Source organism: Oryctolagus cuniculus, chromosome 7, assembly GCF_051225735.1.
Source record: "Oryctolagus cuniculus isolate XC-2025 breed Fujian yellow rabbit chromosome 7, ASM5122573v1, whole genome shotgun sequence".
In the NCBI taxonomy this organism is placed as follows: Eukaryota; Metazoa; Chordata; class Mammalia; order Lagomorpha; family Leporidae; genus Oryctolagus; species Oryctolagus cuniculus.
Genome location: NC_142873.1, coordinates 160,703,297 through 160,728,136, shown reverse-complemented (window position 1 = coordinate 160,728,136; position 24,840 = coordinate 160,703,297). Strand labels below are relative to the sequence as shown.

The 24,840-nt window shown below is 48.7% G+C and overlaps 2 protein-coding genes across 3 annotated transcripts in view; one reads left to right on the top strand and one right to left on the bottom strand.

The window, feature by feature from the left end:
• The window catches only part of PER3 (period circadian regulator 3), a 35,100-nt gene extending 20,673 nt beyond the window's left edge, over window positions 1-14,427 (top strand). The window contains 3 exon segments of the mRNA XM_089299405.1: window positions 107-238; window positions 241-332; window positions 9,713-14,427. Coding sequence (XP_089155531.1) covers window positions 107-238; window positions 241-332; window positions 9,713-9,928 — 440 coding nt within the window. The 3' untranslated portion in view covers window positions 9,929-14,427.
• A 2,617-nt stretch (window positions 14,428-17,044) lies between these two features.
• UTS2 (urotensin 2) lies at window positions 17,045-21,862 on the bottom strand. Of its 2 annotated transcripts, none has more exons than XM_051858156.3 (4): window positions 21,463-21,862; window positions 18,914-19,069; window positions 18,230-18,273; window positions 17,045-17,303 (listed from the first exon to the last, which is right to left on the bottom strand). In XM_051858156.3, exons 1-4 carry the CDS (start codon window positions 21,563-21,565, stop codon window positions 17,190-17,192), a joined length of 417 nt encoding a protein of 138 aa, XP_051714116.2. In that variant the 5' UTR covers window positions 21,566-21,862; the 3' UTR covers window positions 17,045-17,189. The 2 variants fall into 2 exon arrangements, with proteins under 2 accessions (XP_051714116.2, XP_069935469.1); XM_070079368.2 differs by having other exon boundaries at window positions 18,956-19,069.
• Between the last annotated feature and the right edge of the window lie 2,978 nt (window positions 21,863-24,840).

The following is a 24,840-nucleotide window of genomic DNA, read 5'->3' as shown; positions in this document are numbered from 1 at the left end:
TGAACAGTTATAATAATCTTTGCAAGAATTATTGGAAGGCAGGTAAAAAAATAAATACAAGTGATGGACAGGAATTAGAATTGAGTTTGTCTTCCACTCTTTACAGAGGCCGCTGCCCTGGCCTGGGAGCCCCCACCCCTAGAAACACGGCCAATGGCTTTGGCCTTGGAAGAATGGAAACATGGCAGGCTCATGAAGGCTGTCCTGCCCGCCCACATACAGAAGGAAGAGCAGGATTATGTGACAGATTCCCGGAAAAGATCCTGGTGGTGCCATACAGCTCCTGCCGTCAGCAGGAAGGCAGAAGCAGAGTTCAGTGTTCCGGTGTGCAGGTAGCTGTGTTTATTTAAGAAATATGTTCCTCTTGCTGTATGTCTGTTACAAATCCATTGTGATTCCTGGGAGATGAGGGGTGAATGGAGATTGTGAAATGCTGAACTAAATTTGAATCAACCATTTATTTGGATCTTTCTTTATATGCTAGATCTGAGAAACTGGTCTTTATAAGTAACTGATTAAGAGATTCTGAAATAAGTTTACTTTATAATAATTTTTATGCAGAATTTTTTTTGACAGGCAGAGTGGACAGTGAGAGAGAGAGAGAGACAGAGAGAAAGGTCTTCCTTTTGCCGTTGGTTCACCCTCCAATGGCCAGCACGGCCAGCGCGCTGCAGCCGGCGCACTGCGCTGATCTGATGGCAGGAGCCAGGTACTTATCCTGGTCTCCCATGGGGTGCAGGGCCCAAGCACTTGGGCCATCCTCCACTGCACTCCCGGGCCACAGCAGAGAGCTGGCCTGAAAGAGGGGCAACCGGGACAGAATCCGGCGTCCCGACCGGGACTAGAACCTGGTGTGCCGCTGCCGCAAGGCGGAGGATTAGCCTAGTGAGCCACGGCGCCGGACTTTATGCAGAATTTTTAACCAACTTTTAAAAGATTTATTTATTTATTTGAAAGGCAGAGCTACAGAAGGGCAGAGGCAGAGAGAGAGAAGTCTTCCATCCACTGTTTCACTCCCCAAGTAGCCGCCACAGCCGTAGCTGAGCCAATGCAAAGCCGGGAGCCAGGAGCTTCTTCCGAGTCTCCCACATGGGTGCAGGGGCCCAAGCACTTGGGCCATCTTCCACTGCTTTCCCAGGCCATAGCAGAGAGCTGGATTGGAAGTGGAGCAGCCAGGACTTGAACCGGCGCCCATATGGGATGGCGGCACCACAGGCAGTGGCTTTACCTACTGTGCCACAGCGCTGGCCCCAGAATTTTCTTTTTTTAAAATAGTTATTTATTTATTTATTTATTTGAAAAACTAACCCTCTGTGCCACAGCGCCAGCCCCTTTCGAGAATTTTGTTCATCTTTTTAGAACCACTTTTTGCTGTTCCTGGAGTGGACGTGGCTGCTGTTGGCAGGTGTTCATTCCTTTTGCTGGGCCTGCACTTAGCTGTAAGAGGCACCCTTCTCTGTCAGGGGTTAGCTTCCTCCATGCAGCGCCCTCTTTCACCCTCTCGGGATGTTGTGCGTCCAGGCAGAGCAGGTGCGAAAGCACAAGCGTAAGAAGCTGCCCCGGCCACCTGGTGGCGCTGGTGCTAAGGAAGACGAGTGTTCCCGCGGCGGCAGTGGAAGGCTTCGCGGACGCAGGGCCTGGGCCCTTCCACAGCTGCCCCTCCCTGCGCCTCCTCCAGCCTTATCTTACCCCAGAGTTCCCCTCCGAGAGAATGGGCCACCTAGAATGTCTGCCCCAGCTGCCTCTGCCTCTCCTTGCTCCCCCTCCCTGCTGGGATGCGTTCATGACCGTTTTCCTGCCTGACACCACCCCCCACCCCCCCCTCTGCCACCCGTGTGTCCCCCTACAGGCCTTTCTGAGATCTCAGGGTTAGCCATGGCCCCAGGCCCGCAGCCCATATTGGGTCCTCAGCGAAAGGGGAGTGGAGGAACACGTGGAGCCACGCTGAGAGGAGCGGCTCCCCCTTGCAGCTGAATCAGGTCCAGGAAGAGTTCCCAGACCCTCCGAATGTGCAGGTCACGTGAGAAGGAACGCGTGCCTGGAGCGGAGGACACGAGTGATGCTGACCCTGAACACACAAGTGGGGAGTGAGTGCTCTGCGATTAAGTCAGGTTCCTGGGCACATGTTTGCTGTAGCGGTTAAGACACCACATCGTGGCGCCTGGGTTCACCCTCAGCCCTGGCTCCGACTGCAGCTTCTGCTGACGCAGACCCTGGAAGGCAGTGAGGACCCAGGTGCTTCGGTCCTTGTCACCCACGTGGGAGACTTGGACTGAGTTCCCAGCCCCTGCCTCTTCTGGGATTGGGAAGTGAACCAGCAGAAGGAAGCACACTTACGCTCTTTCTCTCCCTCTCTGCCTCTCAGGGGGGGCCTTTTTTTTTTTTTTTTAATAAAAGTAAGGTTTTTGCATGGTCTCAGCACTGACCCTGAGCGGTCGTCTGCATCGGTGTGGAGGCCGCAGAGGCTGTGTTCTCCGGGGACAGGCCATCTCTGCACAGCCGCATTTACGAGTCAGGAGGGAGGAGTGTCTGTGTCATTTCTCGGACAGTTGGTGAGGTTTTCCCAGAGTGCTGTATTTCAAGCCCTGTTTGTGAACTGAGTTCCCCCTGCCCTTTGAACGTTGATATCCAGGTATTAAACTTAATTCATTCAATGCTATAAAGTATATTTTCTTTCTAGCAACTGGGGTGATGGTGTACTGACAAGATGAGAATTTAGCCATCATAGTTTTTCTTAAAAAAAATCATTTATTCGAAAGGCAGGGTTATAGAGAGGGAGAAACAGAGAGGAGGGGATCTTTGATCTGCTGCTTCACGTCCCACATGGCTTATGGCCAGGGGAGGGCCACATCAAAGCCAGGAGCCTGGAACACTATGGTGGTCTCACATGGATGGCGCTGCCATCTTCCACAGCCTACCCCAATGCATTATCAGGGAAGTGGATTGGAAGTGGAGCAGCCATGACTCGTCGTGTGGGATGCTGGTGTCGCCAGCAGCTGCTCAGCCTGCTGTGCCGTGTCGCTGGCCCCAGCCATCCTTTTTCATGCACAGCTGCAGGGCAACACGTGAGTGTAGAGGACCTCAGAGCCACCTGTTGTCACTTCAGAAAGGAGGCCGTTTATAGTTTCACAAGTAACACGTCCCATTCTCAAAAGTGAACCATTTTGGTCAGTTTCTTTTTCTTTCTTTTTTTTTTTTTTACATATTTTATTTATTTGACAGGCAGAGTTACAGACAGTGAGAGAGAGAGAGAGAGAAAGGTCTTCCCTCCGCTGGTTCACTCCCCCAAGTGGCCGCAACAGCCAGAGCTGTGCCGATCCGAAGGCAGGAGCCAGGTGCCTCCTCCCGGTCTCCCATGCGGGTGCAGGGCCCAAGCACTTGGGCCATCCTCCACTGCATTCCCGGACCACAGCAGAGAGCTGGACTGGAAGAGGAGCAACCGGCACTAGAACCGGCACCCATATGGGATGCCGGCGCCACAGGCAGAGGATTAACCTAGTGCGCCATAGCACCGGCGCCGGCCCCGGTCAGTTTCTTTTAATCGTTCATGCCTTCATCTGAAAAGGCATTCTGAGATTAAACTCTAGAATCTGAGCTGACTGGGTACAGATCAGGATGAGTGTCAGTGTTTACACTTGTCTGTCTCTGTCCTCCCCTCAAGGGTGGACCTTTCCTTGAAACAATTTGGAATCTGATGATCCGAATCAAGACTGGAAGCATGGTGTTAGTGCACCTGCTGAAAACGTGTAACAGAGTGGCATCCCGCGAGCAAAAAACCCCAGCTCTGCCACTGCACTGCTCTCCTGGATTCGCTTAGGCAAGTCATTTAACTGTCTTTTTCTTTTTTTTTTCTTTTCTTATTAGAAAAATGGATCAAATGATAAAACCTGTAGGGGCTAGTGGTGTGGTGTAGTGGGTTAAGCAACCACCTGTGACACTGGCATTTCATCCTGGAGGGCCAGTTCGAGTCCCAGCTGCTCCACTTCCAATCCAGCTCCCTGCTAACACACCTGGGAAAGCAGTGGAAAATGGCCCAAGTGCTTGTGCCATCTGTGTGGGAGACCCAGTTGTGGCTCCTGGCACCTGGTTTCTGTCTGGCCCATCCCTGGCTGTTGTGGCCTTCCAGCCAATGGAAGATCTCTGTCCTACCCCTCTCTCTGTCACTGTACCTTTCAAATAAGTCTTTTTTGAAAATGATGGAATATCTTTATAGTACTTCTCTCCATACAGTTAAGCTCCAGGATAGCTGGAATTTTTTATTTACTGTCGTATTCCTGGTGTTGCAAACATTGCTTGGAACCTGTAAAATGTCCATTATCTGTTTGCTGAATGACAAAAAGGCAATTAAAGCACACACTTCCAGTGCCTGGAGCATAGCAGGTGCTCCGGAAACAGCCGTGCCTTTGGCGTTCTGCACAGTCGCTCTGACCCAGTCTCTGGGTGAGGCTGGGAAGGCTGTGCCCGTCATTTGCACATTTACATCTGTCAGTCGTTTTTTTATTTTTTTAACTTTTATTTAATAAATATAAATTTTGAAAGTACAACTTTTGGATTACAGCAGATTTCCACCCCCATAACCTCCCTCCCACCCACAACCATCCCATCTCCCACTCCCTCTCCCATCCTGTTCTTCATCAAGATTCATTTTCAATTATCTTTATATACAGAAGGTCAATTTAGTATACACTAAGTAAAGATTTCAACAGTTTGCACCCACACAGACACACTAAGTATATACTTATATATATATATGTATAATTATATATATAAGTACTGTTTGAGTACTAGTTTGACCATTAATTCGCATAGTACAACACATTAAGGACAGAGATCCTACATGGGGAGTAAGTACACAGTGACTCCTGTTCATTTAACAATTGACACTCTTATTTATGATGTCAGTAATCACCAGAGGCTCTTGTCATGAGCTACCAAGGCTCTGGAAACCTCTTGAGTTCACAGATTCCAACTTTATTTAGACAAGGCCATAGTCAAAGTGGAAGTTCTCTCCTGCCTTCAGAGAAAGGTACCTCCTTCTTTGATGGCCCATTCTTTCCACTGGGATCTCACTCACAGAGATCTTTCATTTAGGTCATATTTTTTTTTTTACCACAGTGTCTTGGCTTTCCATGCCTGCAAAACTCTCTTGGGCTTTTTAGCCAGATCCAAATGCCTCAAGGGCTGATTCTGAGGCCAGAGTGCTATTTAGGGTGTCTTCCATTCTATGAGTCTGCTGTGTATCCAGCTTCCCATGTTGGGTCGTTCTCTCCTTTTTAATTTTATCAGTTATTATTAGCAGACACTAATCTTGTTTATGTGATCCCTTTGACACTTAATCCTATCATTATGATCAATTATGAACTTAAACTGATCACTTTGGTCAGTCAGTCTTAACTCTGTTGAAGGTAAAGTTGAAGATCTGCTGGTCAGATTATTACATCATGTTTGTGCCTTTCCTCGGGTCCTTGCTTTCTGGCAATGTGTTACCGGCAACCGTGGGACTAGGACCAGGCACTCTACTCCCAGTGAGCTGTCCGCAGTGTCACTCCTCGAGGCGTCTCTGAGTGGCCTGGTGCTGCACCACCAGGTAGTCATCAGGATTACAGTACATTAAACTCTGCTGCCAGGCGGTCACTAGATAAGGGCTCTGTGACTGGTTTTGGCTGTGTAGAGGAAGGTTTGTGTTTCTTCTTATGAACAATAAATAGGTATGTTGTAGAAGTAGGGTTTCTGTTTCTTACTACAGTAAGATAGGTGTGCAATAACCTAACCCCTGGCACAATCCCCAGATAGAACATTTCCCATCGCCCTGAAAAGTCCATCCGTGTCCCTCTAGAGTGAGCCCCTGCCCTGATTCCCCGGCTTCTGGCAACACGTGATGTGCTTTCTGTCACTTGAACATCAGGTGCTGTGCATCTGTGCTGGTGAGATCCTTCCGTACTGCTGAGTAGAGGCACAGGTAGGGGTTCACCACTTGATGGCTGTCGGTCTGTGCAGCCTGCACTATCATTAGTTGACTGCCCTGAACCTCCAAGTCTTTTTGTGGATGTATATTTCCATCCCCTCGGTGCCTAGGAATGAAATTGCTAAGTCATGTGGGAAGTGTTTTTTAGAAACTACCAAGTGCTTTTCCAAGTGGCTATCCCATTTTGCATTCCTTTCAGTTTTGTGTGAGCTCCAGGTTGCCACATGGATACCCTAGCCAACACTGGCCCTCATCCATCATTAATTTTAGCCATTCCAGTGGGTGTGCAGTGACATCTCGTTGTGGGTTTGATTTGCATTCGCCTGTTCCCTGATGACGTTAAGCATCTTTCCATGGACTTGGTCACCATCCGTGCGTCATCCTTGTGATAATCTGTTCACATTTCTTGCCCATTTAAAAAAGTTGATTGTGTTTCATTTTCCTACTAAGAAGTCTATATATATTCTGGATACAAGTCCTTTATCAGATATTTGTTTTGCAAAAATTTCCTCTCCATATGTGGCTTGCCCTTTCATTTTGTTAGTGGTACGTTGAGAAGAGAAAAAAAATTTGTTTTGATGTTGTTTACCTTACCGATGTTTTGCTTTTGTAGATTGTGGGTTTTTGTGCCCTTTTTAAGTAATCTTTGCCTAACCAGAATCTACTAACATGGTTTTCTGTGTTTTCTTCAGAGGGTTTTAATAACTTCAACTTTTTTCAGCCAGATCTGTGATCTGTTTTGAGTTAATTTTTGTATACGGTGTGAGGTAAGGGTCAATATACTTTTTTAAAAAAGATTTACTTATTTATTTTAAAGGCAGAGTTACAGAGAGATTACAAAGTGAGAGAGAGAGAGAGATCTTCTATTCACTGGTTCACTCCCTAAATGGACTCAACAGCTAGAACTGGGTCGATCTGAAGCCAGGAGCTTCCTTCAGGTCTCCCTCATGGGAGCAGGGGTCCAAGTACTTGGGCCATCTTCTGCTCCCTTCCCAGGCACACTAGCAAGGAACTGGATCACAAGTGGAGCAGCCAGGCATAGCGGGTAAAGCTACTGTCCACAGTGCCGGCATTCCGCAGGGGTGCTGGTTCGAGTCTCGGCTGCTCCACTTCCGATCCCACTCTCTGCTATGGTTTGGAAAAGCATTAGAAGATGGTCCAAGTCCTTGCACCGTTCCGTTTGATGTGTCGACACTGCAGTGTTGGACTTCAGTCTTCCTCTTGCTGTGTAGCTGTTCTGTGTTTCATCTTCCCTTTCTTCCTTTTGGGTAAATTATGTATTTTTTAATTCCATTTTCTCTCCAGAATTGGCTTTCCTGGATTTTCTCCTTTTTGTTTTGTTTTTTTTGTTGTTGTTGTTGTTGTTTTAAGATTTACTATGTACATTTTTTGGTCATCATAATTTACCTGCCAATATTATAGTCATTATAATGCTTTATATGGAAGAACCTTACAACAGAGTATTTCATTCCACCCTCTTCTGTTTTGTGCTATTTTTGTCATACATTTAACATGTGTTGTAAATCCTAAAATCCTATTATTAGCTTTGTTTTAGTCAATTACCTTTTACAGAGGGTAGTATTTTTGTTTGCTTCATGTTAATTGTCTCAAAGCCAATGAGGGGGCCAGCGCTGTGGCAAAATGGGTTAAAGCCCTGGCCTGAAGCGCCGGCATCCCATATGGGTGCCGGTTCTAGTCCTGGCTGCTCCTCTTCCAGTCCAGCTCTCTGCTGTGGCCTGGGAGAGCAGTAGAAGATGACTGACCCATGTGCTTGGGTCTCTGCACCATGTGGGAGACCCAAAAGAAGCTCCTGGCTCCTGGCTTGGATTGGTGCAGCTCCGGCTGTTGAGGCCATCTGGGGAGTGAGCCAACAGATGGAAGACCTCTCTCTCTGTCTCTACCTCTCTCCATGTAACTCTGTCTTTCAAATAAATAAAAATAAATAAGTCTTTAAAAAAAAAACAAATAACAACAACAACAAATGCCAATGAGAAGGATCTGGAAGGGTGAAATGCAAGATAGGAAAGGGATGACCTAGGGCTCCATGGAAACTGTCAGTAGTGGGCCTGGGGATAGGGGCTCCTCAGCCACACCAGGAGGGGCCGAGGAAGGTTGGGGGGGGGGCGTTTATGCTTGGAATCGGGCAGGTGGTGCATTTCCTTCTGCTGGTTCTTTTTCCTCGGAGAAGAGTGAGAGTGAGGGCGGTAAGGGGGAGTGGAGAACAGCTGCTGGGGGAGGCGGAAGAGCCCTGCAGCAGGGTGCCCAGCCTGGCGCTCCTGTTCCCATTGAGGCTCATGGTGGTTGAGCACCATGCACCTGTGCTGTGTGGCTTTCTCCTCCTGTTTGGCTGCCTGGGCTTGTTGGAAAGTCAGTGATTGGCTCTGCCTGAGCTGATGCTTCGACAGCAGTGAAGAGTCAAAAGGGAAAAGATGCCCACGGTGTCACGAGTCTGAGATACTGAAAGATGAACTGTGGACTCCAAGGTGAAGAACAAGGGAACCAAAGAGATCAAAGCAGTGGAGCACATTTGTAGGGAGCAGTTGAGCAAGCAAATGAGAAAGCAAAGTTGGGATGTTGGTGGTTTGGGAGGTGGAACAGCTGTGGGGGATGGTAAGGAGGGGATGTCGTCTCAGGATGGACAGCTGATGAGGCGTGGGGGAGGAGCCAGGAGGAAACTGAGGCTGAGTGCTGCCTGCAGGGCGGCCAGAGTTCCCTGGACAGTGGTGAGCAGCACTGTCGTCACTTGCCAGGGTCTTGTTCTTTTCCTAAATTCAATACTTTTTCTCTTTTGGATTATTTGTTTTTTAATTTTTAATGGTAACAGTTTTTATCATTTTGCCATATTCACTTCATAGTAGACACTTGAATATGTGCATATATACACTGCTTTTTCTTGAAAACCAGGGTGTTAGCGTGAAAAGGTGGGCTTCCCGATAGCAGTCAGAGTGAGGAGAGAAGGGTGCATCCTGGCGTCCAGGTTGGGTCTCTGCAATGTGTTCTGATGGTGTTGCTGGTGGTTTCCGGCAGGAAGCAGTGACAGCAAAGACTTTGCTGGTGGCAGTCGTTCTGTGGGAGTCTCCCCAGGTGGGCAGCGAGCTCAGAGTGCACAGGAGGAATCATGGCTCAAGACAGCTGAGAAGTCCGACTGGAGAGTGCAGAACAAACTCCCACCTCCGTTCTCAAACTCACCAGGTGCCCAAGAGGTAAGACCGCACGTTAGACATCCCACTCAGTGTTATGTTTATGGTTTCTTAATGTGTTTTTAGTACAGAATGACTTCTTGATGTTTTATACATGCCGTGAGAAAATTGTATTTTCAAATTCATTCATTTGAAGTCAAGTGACAACGATGTACAGTCCAGGATGGTGGTGGAAGTCACGTGTATTCAGCTCCCGACTAAGGAATGGGGCGCATGCAGGGAGCCCAGCAGGCAAGGCCGGTGCCGTCCAAGGCGGCAAGCCGGTAAGCTGGTGCCAGGCTTCCTTTGCAGGCTGTGGACTTTCCCCCGTTCTGAAGGGAAAGAGCTACAGCAAGTGTGTTCGTCTCTGTTGCTTCACGGAAACATGAAACAGGTTTCCCATGCAGGACAGAGCTCTGCCTGACCAGCCTGATAAAGAAGTGATTGTTCTTTTTTAAACATGTGCGTCACGTGTGAACAAGCAATGGGGAGGACATCGCCAGTCATGAGCCGGGCTACTCTCCGATGCCTCATTCAGGACCCCTGAGGTGTGTGTGTTTATTTTCAGGGCTCAGTAGTGGTATTGAAAAAAGACTAGATAGCACTAGATCGCATGAGGCAGCAACAGCCCCTGTCTTCTCGTGGGCAGAAGGAAGAGCTCGCCCAGGTGCACTCCTGGAGTCAGAACCACATGTCCATCAGGAACGAGACAGCTGGCCTGCACCGAGGCATCTGTGCCGGATCCCTGAAGGCCTCAATTCTCCCCACGGCCTCTGCAGGGTGATTCTGTCCCTGCTTTGTTGATGCGTCTGTAGATGGTAAACAAGCAGTCGCAGCCTGGGGGTTCTCTGGATTCTGAGTCTGGGACAGTGAAGAGTAAAGGCCCTGCTGTGATGCGTGGTTGATGAGGGAGCAGAGGGGTGAGGTGCACCTGCACATGTTGGAAGGAATGAAAGCTGCAGACTGACACCCGAGACACCTGGTGTTCACACCTGGCAGGACTTTGGTGTGACCGCTCTGCTGTTCTGAGGGCTTCTCAGTGAGATCATCTGTGAACAACCAGTGGTGCCAACTGGTGGTTGCGGCGGCCGGAGTGATAGTGATGAGGGCTGTACTCATGATGAGCTCTTCGTTTCCACAAGGATCAAAATAAAGAAGCAGGCATCTAGCCGAGTGCCAGGACCTGGGTTCGATTCCCAGCTCTAGCTCCTGATTCCAGCTTCCCACCAGTGCAGACTGGAGGAGCCAGTGATGTGGTTCCTAACAGGCAAGTGGGACACCTGGGATTCAGCCTGCCTGCAGCCCTGGGCCAGCCTGGGCATGTGGGGAGTAAGCCAGCAGATAGGAGCTCTTTCTCTCTCCTCCTGCCCTCCCATCTCCGCCTCTCAAATAAAAATTTTTTAAATGTGGGAGGGTGAAGAGTCAAGTTAAAGTTTTAACAGAAAATAAAGTTAGACGTCCAAGAAAGTATGAGATTAAGGCTTATGAAAGTCACTTAAAGCCTCCCCACCACAACCCCTTTTAAAAACTGAGTAACACTTTTTTGGTTGTGGGAAAATGCACACAGTGCACAGGAAGTGTGGGGCCCCGAGGGGTCAGCACATCCGGTTGGTTTCTCAGCCGTCATCACCACTTGCTCTCCACTCGGCTCATCTGCGAGCCCAGGTGGTGCCACTGAGCTGTAACCCATCCTGCCCCTCAACCCTGTGACCACTGTTCTGCCTCCGCCGGAACACGTTCGATGACGCTGGGCGCCTGGGGTGAGTGGAGTCACAGTGACTTCGTGACCAGCTTCTGTCTGGACCCCAGCTCTGCTTCTGTCACCGTTTCCACCCTTTCGCTTTCCACCTATTTCTGTCTAGATCCGAAGTGAGTCTCTTGCAGGTAGCACAGAGCAGGGTCATGCTTTTTTTAACCTACTCTGCCAGTCTCTGCCTCAAAGTAATTTCTGATGAGGAGGGGCCTCCTATGTCACTTGCTGTCTGCGTACACCTTACAACGTTTTGTCCCTTGTTTCTTGTGCTGCCGTCTTCTTTTGGGTCTGGTTGATTCTTTGCAGTGCAATTGGTCTGGGGCTGACGTTGACCCACACTCGCTGCAGCTGCCCACCCAGGCCTCCCCTGGGCGATGCCGGCATCCCACAGACTCCAGAGCTCCCAGGCGGTGACAGCGGACGGATTCCAGAGCCGATGGCTGTCTGGAGAGGGAGACAGGCTCCCATGCTTCCTGCTCCACTGTCTGTGCAGAACCCCTCCCGACGCCCAGTGTTGAAAAAGAGAGTGAGCAGTGTCAGACTGGTCTGTAACCTCGCTAGAAAGCAGGTGCTGGGCCATCTACATGCCTTTGTTGTGTGAAGGGTATATGAAGAGTGTGCACCAAAACAACTTACCTGTGCCAGGTAACACGTGAGCCAACGGCAGACCCTGTGTTCACCCATGATCCCCTGGAGCTGCAGTGGGGCTGAAAGATGCCCACCACCTGGGGACAGCTCGTCTGTCACGGTGTGGCGCAGTGCAGCACTCGCCCGTGTGGTGCACCTGCTCTGCCAGCTGTGAAAAGCAGAACGCGTACGCGCTGCCTGCACTGTGTGATGGCTGGCCGTGAGGCTAGACCACGGTGGTGCTGTTCTGTGAGTTTGCTTTCCTCAGGGCTCAAGCGTGCACTGCTGCTTCCGGCAAGGCTTGCCGAGAAACGGTTGCATGGCCAGGCTGGCAGCAGCGCCTGCATCTCATGGCTACCACATCTGTTGATCGCAGGGAGGCCAGGTGGAGTGACAGGCCTGTACGGGCTCGTTGGTGTGAGTCACTCTATGATATCCACACAGCGAGGAATTGCCTAGCGACACATTTCTCAGAGTGCACTGTTAAGCGGCACATGACTGTATTTAAATAATTTCTGTCATTTACCGTCTAATAATAAAGAACCAGCTGCATTTGGATATTTGAGGACATGAATAAGTTGGGGAGTTAGAAGTATGTTGCTTGGCCAGCCTTCTGTTGATTCTAAAACTGCAGATGACACCAACGTCAGATCACTTGCCTGCCTTGATCTTTTTGGAGAGCTGTGTCACTGGGGAAACCAGAGAGCTCCTCGATGATGCTGCAGAATCCTGCAGCCTGGACCTGGCAGAAGACAGTGCCTGAGCACCTGTGGGGATCCCTGCTTGGCCTTTCCCAGACAGGCAGGATGAGCAGCCCTCTGTGGACCCTTCAGTCACCATGAGGGTACCCTGTTAGGTACTTTCCCATTTTGATTCTGTTAATACCATTTTTCTGAAGCACATGTTGTCTGTAGAATCCTCTCTCTGTTCCTGATGTATTAAAACTTCTCATATAGCCATCTTCTAAAGAAATTGGATTGGGGCCTGTGCTGTGGCACAGCGGGTTAAAGCCCTGGCCTGAAGCGCCGGCATCCCACATGGGCACCAGTTCTAGTCCCGCCTGCTCCACTTCCGATTCAGCTCTCTGCTATGGCCTGGGAAAGCAGTGGGAGATGGCCCAAGTGCTTGGGCCCCTGCACCCATGTGGGAGACCTGGAATAAGCTCCTGGTTTTGGATCAGCGCAGCTCTGGCAATTGTGGCCATCTGGGGAGTGAACCAGTGGATGGAAGATCTCTCTCTCTCTCTTTGCCTCTCTCTGTAACTCTGTCTTAAAAAAAAAAAAAAGAAAGAAGGAAATTGTATTGCCTCTAAGGGGTAGTGTGTGACAAAACCTCATTTTAGACATCACACGAAGTGAGCTGTAATGAGAAGTGTGGCCAAATAGAGCCCCAGACGTTCGCCTCGGTTGTGTTGCTCTGTTATGGAACTGTTCTGTTAGAGTACTTGAAGAAATCCCACTTAGAGGTCACAGACTTTTCATCATGATATCTGTTAATGTAACACATCCAGCCAGGCATCGTGTGGCCTGGTACCTCCGTTCCATAACTAAGAGAGAACTTTGTGGTTTCGTCACAGTGCTTTACAACACAGTATCCACTGGTGGATCTGGAAATACCTCATTTTTAGGGTTGAACTTAATCTTTATTCTTTTTTTTTTCTAGTGGTTCTTTATTTATGTAGACATTATCTTTATTCTTATAAATGCCTTTCCTGTTGATTTTCCACCTCACACTGAAATTCTGAGAGTCTTGGATTAGAAATTGATCAGCTTACCCTGAGCTTATTATTTGAAGAGTTCAAGTTCACATTTTCATTTGTAATGTTCACACAAGTGCTTCTCACTCAGCCCATGGTGTTTGCTTTATAACATTTTCATTTTAAAAATACTGGTGGTCAAATATTTGACAAATATTTAAAAATGATGATTTCAAAAGTTAGTTAATATTGTTTCCATGTGTTCATATGTTTAAATGTTCAGTCTCACCACAACTAACAGTTTACTCTTTCCTTCCATCCAATTCACATGAAAGAGCTTTCTCCATCTCCAGTCTGTTTGCCTCTGAGCAGGGACAAGTGTTGTGGGAACTGTGCCGTGAGAAAAACGTTCTAGGGAGCCCAGCAGCTAGCGCGGGGGGTGCTGCGATGCCTCCTGTCCTGCTCTCTGCCACTCGTAGCCGTGACTCCGAGGCCGTGTGTGTGACTGTTCACGGGCTAAGTCAGCTCACTCACCACGGCTCATAGGGAAGGCTGCGTGATTCCTCTCAGATGTGAGTGATCAGCGGAATCCCTACCCACGCGGAGGAGCAAAGGGGGCACAAGGAAGTGAAGGTTACAGTAACCTTTTTTTAAACTTGCAGCCCACTAACATTTTTGTTTTCTGTTTTGTTTCTGTTTTAGGAAAACATTTCTTCTTTGACATGTTAAGTAAAGCATCCTGAGAATGATTAGAATTGATCTTTTTATCCATGACAACTGCCAGACACCCTAACTTCTCCAAATCCCTGTAGCTTGGAGTTCCTTTCTGAAGTAGTTTTCTGGGTGGAAATCGGTGTCAAAATCCTTTTCAAATGCTGCTTTGACATCTCTTGGTGTTTTCTAACACTGAGCAGTTCCATGCAGATATCCTTTTCTTGAAGACATTCATGTTCTAGCCACCCTGATGTTTAAACGTTTTCTGAGGCCTTTGTGTGTTGATAACTCATATGGTATCTTTCCCCATAGTGAAAAATCAGATTTAAACAGTCATTCAGTTTCCATCTTGTCCACCAGCGAGCCTCTGTAGTAGCAAAGTTTTGAATTGTGCAAATCAGAAATGGCACATGTAGCCGCCAGGGTCATCCTGCATTCACAGATGAATATTGTGGAACTTGGGTCTCTAATAATAGGAACCTTCCTCCCGTTATTTCTAGATGGCATCTGAGTTTGCCTGTTTCCTGCCTTCAGATACTTTTTATGAAGTGTGGTGTACGCATTTGATCGACACTGGTGCCTTCATAAGCAGGCCGGGAACCTGTCAGACCTCTTCGTGGCCCATGATGAGTCAGCATGGAGGCTGGCTGTGCTGCTGAAGGCGGCCATGGGCTCAGCAGTGGTGACTGCTGCCCCCCAGGGGGCTTTGCCCAGCTTAAACTTCAGTGTTCAAGTTTATTCACTCTAGTCATGACCATAGGAATTGATAATAAAAATGTCTATTGTAGGTTTCAGCGTTTACATGAGTATTGTTGTAAATTGAAATTTTCCTCGTACTGCATCAACAAATGTTTGCTCTGAATTTGTTTCCTGTCTATGGAAGCAAATGATGTCAGGGTGTCACTTGGAAGTGAATGACGTCACAGAGTGTCCCTTAGAAGTGCTCATCAGGGTCCGTGAGGGCCCTCACGTCAGGTTAGCAGGACCCTTCTCAGTTCTCAGCAGTGTTTTGCATTTGCTGTTGCCATGCAGAAGGTGGGACTTGTTACATTCATTCGCTTGTTAGAATTTATTGGCTCCTGAATCTATGCACATATTTTTAATACTTACTAATCTTAATGCCAAATTTATAACATTTATAATGCCAAATTACTCTTATAACTTATATAGGGTGATCACAGCTGCTTCACAAAGTCTGGCAGTGCAACCGCTGGAAATAAAATCCAGAAATTATAGAGCAAGATCCAGAAGCTCAGAGGGCTTTTGTAGTGTTACACACTTGAGACCTTTCACAAAGACAGCAGTGATACCAAGAGGGGGAAAGCAGCTCGGTATTGGTCCAGTGTGCATCGCTGTGGCGGACTAAGTGCTTCATGCGAATGGTTTTGCTTAACCCCCGCAGCCACCGATGTCGTCAGTGTTGTTGGTGACCTCGGCTTGCAGAGGAGGAGACCAAGGCAGAGGAGTGAGTCGGCACAGCCAGGGAGGACTGAGTGTGGGGTTCGGGGTCTGACCGTAGCGTTCTGACTGCAGATCCCCATCTGCAAAACAACTGCCTGTCGGCTGTGGAGCAGGTAAGAGACTTGGGGGTTTCCCACAGTGGGACTCCACCCTGCGGTCACTCTGGTACCAGGTGGTTTTGGGCATCGGAGTTCTATTTCAGAGAACCGGTGCCAGTTTAACTTCAGCGAGAAACAGCTGGCCCCAGCCCCGCCCTCGCTGTAGTTCGTGTTTCTGAAACGAGGCGCCCGCTCCTCTGCTTGGACACCTGTTTCCTTGCAGATGTGTTCCTAACGCCTCACACCTGTGCTCCGAGACACGTGCACTGTTTGCTGCCCGTCTGCACCTGCCGCCTCGGCGCGTCCTCTGGGAAGGGCACGGCCCAGCACGGAGCACAGGCTCCGGGCTCCGAGCCACCCAGAGTTCTCCTGGGTGTGGGCTTCCAGCTCCGAGCCACCCAGAACTCCTGGGAGCTCACAGATCTTCTGTACAGACAGAAGCTATATTTCTGTAGATGTATTAGCAGAATATAAATTAGTGTTTACACATGTGTGGTTTTTAGGAAGAAATACCCAGGGCTGGCGCTGTGGTATGTCAGGTTAAACCACTGCCTGCACCATATGGGCACCAGTTTGAGTCCCAGTTGCTCCAGTTCCATTCAGCTCACTACCAATACATGTGGGAAAGCAGTGGAAGATGGCCCAAGTCCTTGGGCCCCTTTATCCACATGGGAGGCCCAGATGAAGCTCCTGGCTCCTGGCTTCAGCCTGGCCAATCCCTGGCAGTTGCAGCCATTTGGGGAGCAAGCCAGTGAATGAAAGATCTTTCTAACTCTGCTTTTCGAATAAATCTTTAAAAATAAAGAAATGACAAGAGATGTGCAGGTGTCTTCCCTCGCATGAGCAGACATTCTGAGCTCACAGGGGCTGGGATCAAGCAGGCCTTGGTGTTCAGGGCTCATGTTTGAAGCACTCAGTGCTGGACAAGTGAGCTCGTGGCCGTCCTCAGCCTTCACCTGCAGCCAGCCTTCATTCAGATCTTTTTCTAGGCTTGGAAAGTAATAACTTGTGTTACCATCTTTAAGTGTTAAGAGAGAACATAATAGCTAAGATAATACAGTTTACTGAAGTGATTTGTAGTTTAATGATTCTAACTATATTTTGTTTTTAGGAGTTTCTTAGTATTTTATTCCATTCACTTACTGGTTTTATTTATTTTTTTTTTTTAATTTGAAACAGAGATAGGCAGACAGAGATCTCTTATCTACTGGTTCACTCCCCAAATGCCTGCAAGAGCCAGGCCTGGACCATGCCAAAGCCAGGAGCCTGGAACTCAGTCCAGGCCTCCCATGTGGGTAGCAGGACCTCAAGCACTTGAGCCCACACCTGCTTCCCAGAGCACACATTAGTGAGGAGCTGACATCAGAAGCAGAACCAGAACTCAAACCCAGACACTCCAATATGGGATGTGGGCTTCCAAAGCAGTAGCTTAACACCGTGCTGAATTCATACCCCTGGCTTCACTTTTAAGTTCTGAAAGAATTCCATAGGGTGAATTGAAATAAAAATTACAGGTTTTAAGATAATGTTTATGAATAACCACTCATGTTCTTTGCAAAACATAGAGGATTTATTTTTCCAAATAATAACAGGGTGTGGTTTGCCTAGTTGTTCCTCACGCTGTTTTCAAGTCAAGCATTTATATTTTTAATGTTCTGAGCTGGATGTTTCTGAACTAATAGATGGCCGTGTCCCTTCAGACGCAGTATTTCCAGAAGCACTCGGAGGGAGTCCCACGTTTCTTATACTGTTTCCTGGTTCTGGCCAAAAGATGACTCAGCAGAATGTTTGGACCTTGTCCGGAGAAAGCCTGAAATGAGAGTGAGCCAAACAAAAGGCAGGATAAGTTGTCAGTGAATTAGGAATCCTACGAGTCTTCAGCAAGACGCACGTCCAACCTTTAGCAGGTGCCGGCTCTGGGCTGGCACGGGGACCAGAGTGCTGCATGTTCAGTGGGGCTCCCTGTGCCGAGTGGCTGACCCCTCCTTGAGCCTGTGTGTCCGGGTATTCATGTTTGCGGGGTGCATTTTTGCTAGAATGTTAATGAGTGTCACACTCAAAAAGGTGTCCCTGGAAATGTCTGGCAAGTGCTTGACTAGAGCTCATTAGAATCCTTTGTGCTGCGATCCTGGAGGCCCAAACATGCTCAGAGGCACTGGCGGCAGTGGGTGGCCAACAGGATGGCCGTGAGGACACACCAGAGTCCGTCATTCCCTGTTAGTGTGTCCACCGCGCCCGAGAGAATTCCCTAGAAACCCTTCTCCCTCTGCACGGGTTCCCCCTCGGCGTCTCACAGCAGCACTCTTCCCCTCTCCACGTGCGCAGGAACCTCCTGGGGAAGCCGCGGGGTTCGGGGAAGTGGGGACATCGGGGAGGTGCCCAAGATTCCGTGTCCCGGGCTTCCAAGGACACCAGGGCCCCTGGCTGTGGGCTGACTGTCGCCACGAGGACGAGCCCACACAGCAGACGACGTGCTTCAGAGCGGGCCCTCATCTGCGTTTCTCTTCTCTTGCAACCGGTTAGAACTCGTCCAAACTGGCAATGGATACGTTCTTGTTGCTTCCAGATTTTATAGGAGTCAAAATTTGGAAAATTAACGCTTTGAAACGACACTGGCCCATTGTCTCCAGGTGCGGCTTCCACCCGGAACATCGCCGTGGCTCAAGATGGTAGGTCCTGGGGGACGCCTGGCATGTTCCCCTTAGTGCACACCCAGCAGCACAAGCAGTCACTCACCTGCTTCAGATTTCCTCGTGGGTTGAAAATGTCGGTCTGAGGATCTGCAAAACAGTTTGGAAACCAGTGCCTCAGCTCTCCCACTTCTGCCTCAGCTTGTTTTCAAACGTGGCGCGGCGAACGCGGCTAAGGGGTTCTGCCTGTCCACGCTGCAGTGATGTTGGCTTGGATGCAGACAGGCAGGCCCTCTTCTTGCCTGGAACTCCCAGGACTCGGCATTGCCCCCAGGGACCTCGCAGATGAGCAGTTTGTCCAAACCGCAACAGAAGCACTCGTATCTGTGGGACAGGCCCGTCCTGTTGCCAGCGCACCTGAGCACGCGTGGCAGCGCTTGCGAGGGCACAGATGGGAAGCAGCCCCGCTGGCCACGGGCGTCGGCTCAGGGTGACTGAGCGGGCGCTGTGCGCTTTCCCGGATGCCTCACAGTAGCCCTGTTACCATTGCTGTTCCCTACGAAACTGCACTCGCTAGAATGACCTCGCACCCACAAAAACTAAGTGAAAGCCACACAGAAGGCGCAAAGGCTGAGGTGCCGGGCAGAACCTCGCACTGGCCGGGAGCTCCCGGGGCAGGGGAAGCTGAAGGCGGCAGAGGGCCGCGCGCGGGCCAGCAGGGGAGGCTGCCAGGGCCCAGCGCTGGCTCCGTGCCGCCCCCTCTGTGTTCCAAAGCTGGGTGTGACCTCACCTGAGGATGTGAGCAAGGAGACCACCGGGAGAGGCACCGTACCTGCTTCCCGCAGCCTGGCGCTGCGGCCGGCACCCAGCATCTCCGGCCCCGGCTGCAGAACGACGGGAGTGCGCTCCAGCGCCCCCAGAGGCTCCCTGGTGTCTCGGCTGCGAGCTGTGGAGCAGGAACAGACACGGGGTGGGGGGTGGGGGGGTCTCCACTTCAGCCGGTTGTCTTCAGGCATCTCTTGGGAGTCCCCAGGGCAGTGAAACATGCCTGGAACACCCTCAGGTGCGGGGTTGTGATCGGGTGTGTGTCAGAGTAGATGTCAGGGCCATGGCTGCAGTGCCCACCCACTCCTTGCTGCCCGGGGAGGACCCAGCCCCCCAGGCACTGCGGGCAGGAGAGGGCTGAGCCTGCTTTCTTGAGACCCAGTTTCTGCTCAGGAAGTCTGACTCGTCCTGCCCCCCGTTTACCCACGGCTGCTGCCGCCTTCTGCTTCTGGCTGTGTGGTGAGGAGGCTGGACTAAGAGGAGGCAAAGATGGTGGGGTTTCCCGTTAAGCAGACGGGCTGGGGCACAGGTTATCTCACCGGACCTCCAGACCCAGTCAAAATTGTTACACTTGGGAAGAGGTCAGCTTCCAAATGATCCGTAAGGAACTTGGCTGGCGTTTCTGGTGTGAAACTGGTGCAACGACGTGGCATACAACGTGATGGGAAGTTGGGGAGAGTGTGGTAAGTGACCGTGAGGTACAGTAGGCACTGCGGAGGTGCAGTGGGTGTGTGTGAGGTGAGGTTAGTGTGTGGAGTGAGGGAAGTATGTGTGAGGTGTGGTAGGCGCGCCCAAGGCAGGGTAAGTGGGGTGTGGTAGGTACACCTGAGGTAGGGTAGGCGTGTGAGGTGAGGTTAGGGTATGAGGTGAGGTAGGTGCATGTGAGGTGAGGTTAGTGTGTGAGGTGTGGTAGATGCGTGTGAGGTGAGGTTAGGGTATGAGGTGAGGTAGGCACTCATGAGGTGAGGTTAGTGTGTGAGGTGTGGTAGATGCGTGTGAGGTGAGGTTAGGGTATGAGGTGAGGTAGGCACTCATGAGGTGAGGTTAGTGTGTGAGGTGAGGTTATGTGTGTGAGATGAGGTAGATGTGTGTGAGGTGTGGTAGATGCGTGTGAGGTGAGGTTATGTGTGTGAGGTGTGGTAGATGTGTGTGAGGTGAGGTAGGCGCGTGTGAGGTGAGGTAGGCACGTGTGAGGTGAGGTAGATGTGCATGAGGTGTGGTAGGCGCGAGTGGAGTCCAGTAGGTGTGTGTGAGGAGAGGTTGGTGCGTGTGAGGTGTGATAGGTGCCTGAGGCGCAGTGAGTGGAGATGGCGTCCAGTGAGTTCTCCTGGTGCTACTGCGCTGGGGTTGGAGGCCCTGGGAGCTGGGCTGGGAAGCCACAACACAGCCCCAGCTGCAGGCGTGCACATACTGACCTCCCACAGAGATTAGAGACAATACAGCATTATAGCACACTGGAGCACATTCCTGCATTTTTCAAGAATGTTACTGAAAAATCTATAAAATTTTATCAATATAAATGTTTGTCATGAAGGATCATTTATTTAGAGACAAATGATAAAATTCCAAGGTCAGCTGCCGCCTGTCTAGAATGTGATTGAGATGTTACTCTCGTTTCATCTAAGTTTTAAAAATTCTAACTGCAGATTGTTGAGGGTGACAGTAATAACTGAGCACCCCTGATTTCATCATATGATTTTCCCTGTTCCTTTTTAAATAGAAGAGCTGGTGAGGTCCATGCCATTTTGGCCATTAGGGGCTGCTTTTGAGCTCTGTGACCAGCAGTTGGCTGACGGCGCTTGAATGATCACAGTGCTCAGGAGTCATCAGAAAGATGCTTGGGAAAAACTTTCAGAGCAGAGAAATGATAAAACCAATGCTTAGAGGGTGTTTTTCTTTTAAAATCTAAAAGTATCCAGAATTAAAGACAACATTAAATCCAGTTAAATTTTATATAGTCAGTCTTTCCATCTATTAAAGGTAATAGCAAAATAAGTATCTACTTACAGATTTTTAAAAATCCAACTTAGGCTTGAACTAAATGAGCATACTTGGAAGCCTACAATGTCCCTAACTCCCACATGCCACTTCATTTTTAATGAACATTTTTGTTTCATACAACACATGTCAGGTGATTACTTTTAATATAAGATCAAATAAATACAGTATTAATCTATAACGGAAACAACCAGTTCTACATTCAGCCAGCTCATTTGAAATAAGAACTAAAAGTAATGAGGTTTTAAATTCAGGTCCATTTTTAAAATTGGAAAAAATAGCTTGGCCCCAAAAAGAGTTTGAATTGCAGAGCTGTCCTCCCGTGATCATACTTTAGGGAGGGAACCTGTCCCCATCCCTAAGTCTCAGATGTGCAGTGAGGATCCTCTAATGATCTTTTCATAAGCAGGGCTACTGATAGAAGTTTCCTTTAAGCAGGAACCCCATCTTTATCTCTAACACTGCTCTAAACCAGGGAGGGTCTCAGGCTTACCATAGAGAGGAAAATCATCTTACCTGAGGGCTGAAAGGACGCTTCCCCCGAGCCAAGGATGGGGAGAGCGGAGACAGGCTTTAAGAGTGCTATAAAAAGCAGACAGCAGGAGGCCAGCTTACACATGATGGGAGAGAGAGAAACCTTCCTTCTCGGCTCTGTGGCACTGGACTTCCAACTTGCTCCTTTCCGTTCTGTGATCACCGATTATATATATCATCCTATGACCTCATATCATCCCCTCCAAAAAAATAAACTTATTGGCTATGGAGGCTCAAAGGCAATCACTTTGCATTGATGTAATTTTTCAAGGTACCAATTCATAGACAATAAATTTGCTGTCTCGTAGCCTCGTATACAAAGGAGGTGTCATGAAGGACAGTGAAGTTTATAAGTCTGGCAACAGGAGCAGCAGCAATAAATCATGAGTTAAGGAAAGGGTCAGACACGAAGTGGCCACAGCAGAGAGGCATGGATTTATGAGTCCCAACAGAAGTGACGCAGAGCGCGACGTGAAATATGTCGGTTTCCTTTTCTTTCGATCTCTCACGGGCGGACAGATGAGTCGGCATTTGTGTTTAGGGCAGCCATGCCTGAAGATGTCAGTGTGTGGATTAAAACTTAAAACCAACTCTTTACTTGAAATAGTGAGGATAGGTTAAAATGTGTCGCAAACACTGCTGGAGTCTCTGTCCACACACTTGGCCTTATGGAAAAATGACAAGTGCTGGAGTCTTCAGAGAAAGGAAGCAGCACTCCTTAAAGCCAGACACCATTCATCTTCTGATGAAGGGCATGGCCCAAAGCTCGCCGATGACTCCTTCTAGAATTCAGCCTCTGCCACCACTTCCGCTCTGCCCAGCCTGGTCCATGCACACCTAGATCGTGGTGGTCACCTCAAATCTACCTGCTGCCCCACAGCCCCATCTCAGCACAGCAAAGTGATGCTTCCGGTACAGGAGTCTTGTCATGTCTGTTCTTCACTCAGAACCCCTGACGGGGACCAGTGCTGTGGCACAGAGGGTTAAACTTGGATCTGCAGTGCTGGCAACCCATATGGGCGCTGGTTCAAGTCCCGGTTGCTCCACTTCCAATCCAGCTCCCTGCTAATGCACCTCAGAGAATGGCCCAAGTTCTTGGATCGCAGCACCCGTGTAAGGGAGACCTGGAATAAGCTCCTGGTTCCTGGCTTCCACTGGCCCAGCCCTGACCATTGTGACCATTTGGGGAATGAACCAGCAGATGGAAGATCTCTTTTTTGCTCCTTCTTTCTCCATATAATTCTGCCTTTCAAATAAATAAATCTTAAAAAAAAAAAAAAAAAACCCTCTGACTGACCTCAACAGAAAACAGTGGAATTACAAGAGACAAACTTGACCTTCACAGCCTCAGGGTGGGCAAATATTTCTCTATTCTTTTTAAATTTAATTTGATTTTTATTTTATTGGAAAGAAAGAGTTAGAGATTGGTCTTCCATCTGCTGGTTCACTCTCCAAATGGCCAGAATGGCAAGGGTTGGGCCAGACAGGAGCCAGGAGCTTCTTTCAGGTCTCCCACATGAGTGCAAGGGGCCCTGGTACTTGGGCCATCTTCTTCTGCTTTCCCAGGCATGTTAGCAGGGAGCTGGATTGGAAGTGGAGCAGCCAGGACTCGAACCACTCCCCTTATGGGATGTTGATGCTACAGGTGGCAGCCCTACCTGCTACAGCACTGTGCCAGCCCTGGAACATATTTCTCAAGACACCTTCCACATAAGAAGAAAACAGAGGGATTCAGGAGTTCTGTATACCATGGTGACTTCACTTAACAGCAATAAATTGTATACTTGAAAATTGCTGAAAGAATCATTTTTTTAAGTTTATTTGAAAGAGTGACAAGGAAAGAGAGAGAGCCTCCAACTGTTGGATCACTCCCCAAATTCTCACAACAGCCAGGCTGGGCCAATCCAGAGCCAGGTTCCAGGACACTCCATCCAGGTCTTCTACATGGGTGGTAGAAACCCAAGTACTTGGGCCATCACCAGATGTACATTAGCAGGAAATGGGGTCAGTGTACATTAGCAGGAAATGGGATCAAAATGGAGGTGGAACTCAATCCCATCAGCTTAACTTGTGCCACAACACCTACTGCAGGAATAGATTTTAAATGTTCCCACAAGACAGACACACACAAAGTACATGAGACAATGTATGGACAGGTTAATTAGCTTGTGCATGTGTCACCCAAGCAGCATGCTGTACCTCATCAGTACAATTTTGTTATTAAGTGGGGAAAATTGAAAAATTGGATGCCATCAAAATAGAAACACATGGAATAAACCTAAATGCCCATCAACAGAAGACTGGATAAAGAAATTATGGGATATGTACTCTATAGAATACTATACAGCAGTTAAAAATGAAATCTGTCATTTGCAACAAAATGAAGGAATCTGGAAAACATCATGCTGAGTGAAATGAGCCAGTCCCAAAGGGACAAATATCATATGTTCTCCCTGATCGATGACAACTAACTGAGCATCTAAAAGGAAACCTGTTGAAGTGAAATGGACACTATGAGAAACAATGACTTGATCAGCCCTTGTCCTGACTGTCGAGGAACAACTTACTATCTTATTCCTTTTAGTATTTTTTTGTTCTATTTAATACCATTGGTTGAACTCTTTAATAAACACACAATTATTCTTAGGTGTTTAAATTTAACTGAAAAGTGATCCCCGTTACATATAAGAGTGGGAATAAGAGAGGGAGAAGATGTACAGTTCGGCACATGCTCACTCAGACTTACCCCTAATGGTAGAGCTGGAAATGTACCAGGGGATTCCAAATCAATCCCATCAAGGTGGCGTGTACCAGTGCCATCTCACTAGTCAAAGTGATCAGTTTAAGTTCATAATTGATCATAAAGATAGGATTAAGTGTCAAAGGGATCACATAAATAAGACCAATGTCTGCAAATAATAATTGATAGAATTAAAAAGGAGAGAATGATCCTACATGGGAAGCAGGATACACAGCAGACTCATAGAATGGCAGACACCCTAAATAGCACTCTGGCCTCAGAATCAGCCCTTAAGGCATTCGGCTCTGGCTGAAAAGCCCAAGAGAGTTTCTCAGGCATGGAAAACCAAGACACAGTGGCAAAAAAAATGACCTAAATGAAAGATCTCTGTGAGTGAGATCCCAGTGGAAAGAACGGGCCATCAAAGAAAGCAGTACTTTTCTCTGAAGGGAGGAGAGAACTTCCACTTTGAATATGGCCTTGTCTAAATAAGATCGGAGTTGGTGAACTCAAGAGGTTTCCAGAGCCTTGGCAGCTCATGACAAGAGCCTCGGGTGATTACTGACGTCATAAATAAGAGTGTCAATTGTTAAATCAACAACAGGAGTCACTGTGCACTT

Excerpts from the sequence above, each read along its gene's own strand:
- UTS2 (XM_051858156.3), bottom strand. The coding sequence starts at position 21,565 with ATGTGTAAGCTGGCCTCCTGCTGTCTGCTTTTTATAGCACTCTTAAAG. Across the intron at positions 19,070-21,462 it reads AGCGTCCTTTCAGCCCTCAG|CTCGCAGCCGAGACACCAGG; the intron begins GTAAGATGATTT and ends CCTGCTCCACAG. Across the intron at positions 17,304-18,229 it reads CACGAGGAAATCTGAAGCAG|GCTTTCTCCGGACAAGGTCC; the intron begins GTGAGTGACTGC and ends CTCTCATTTCAG.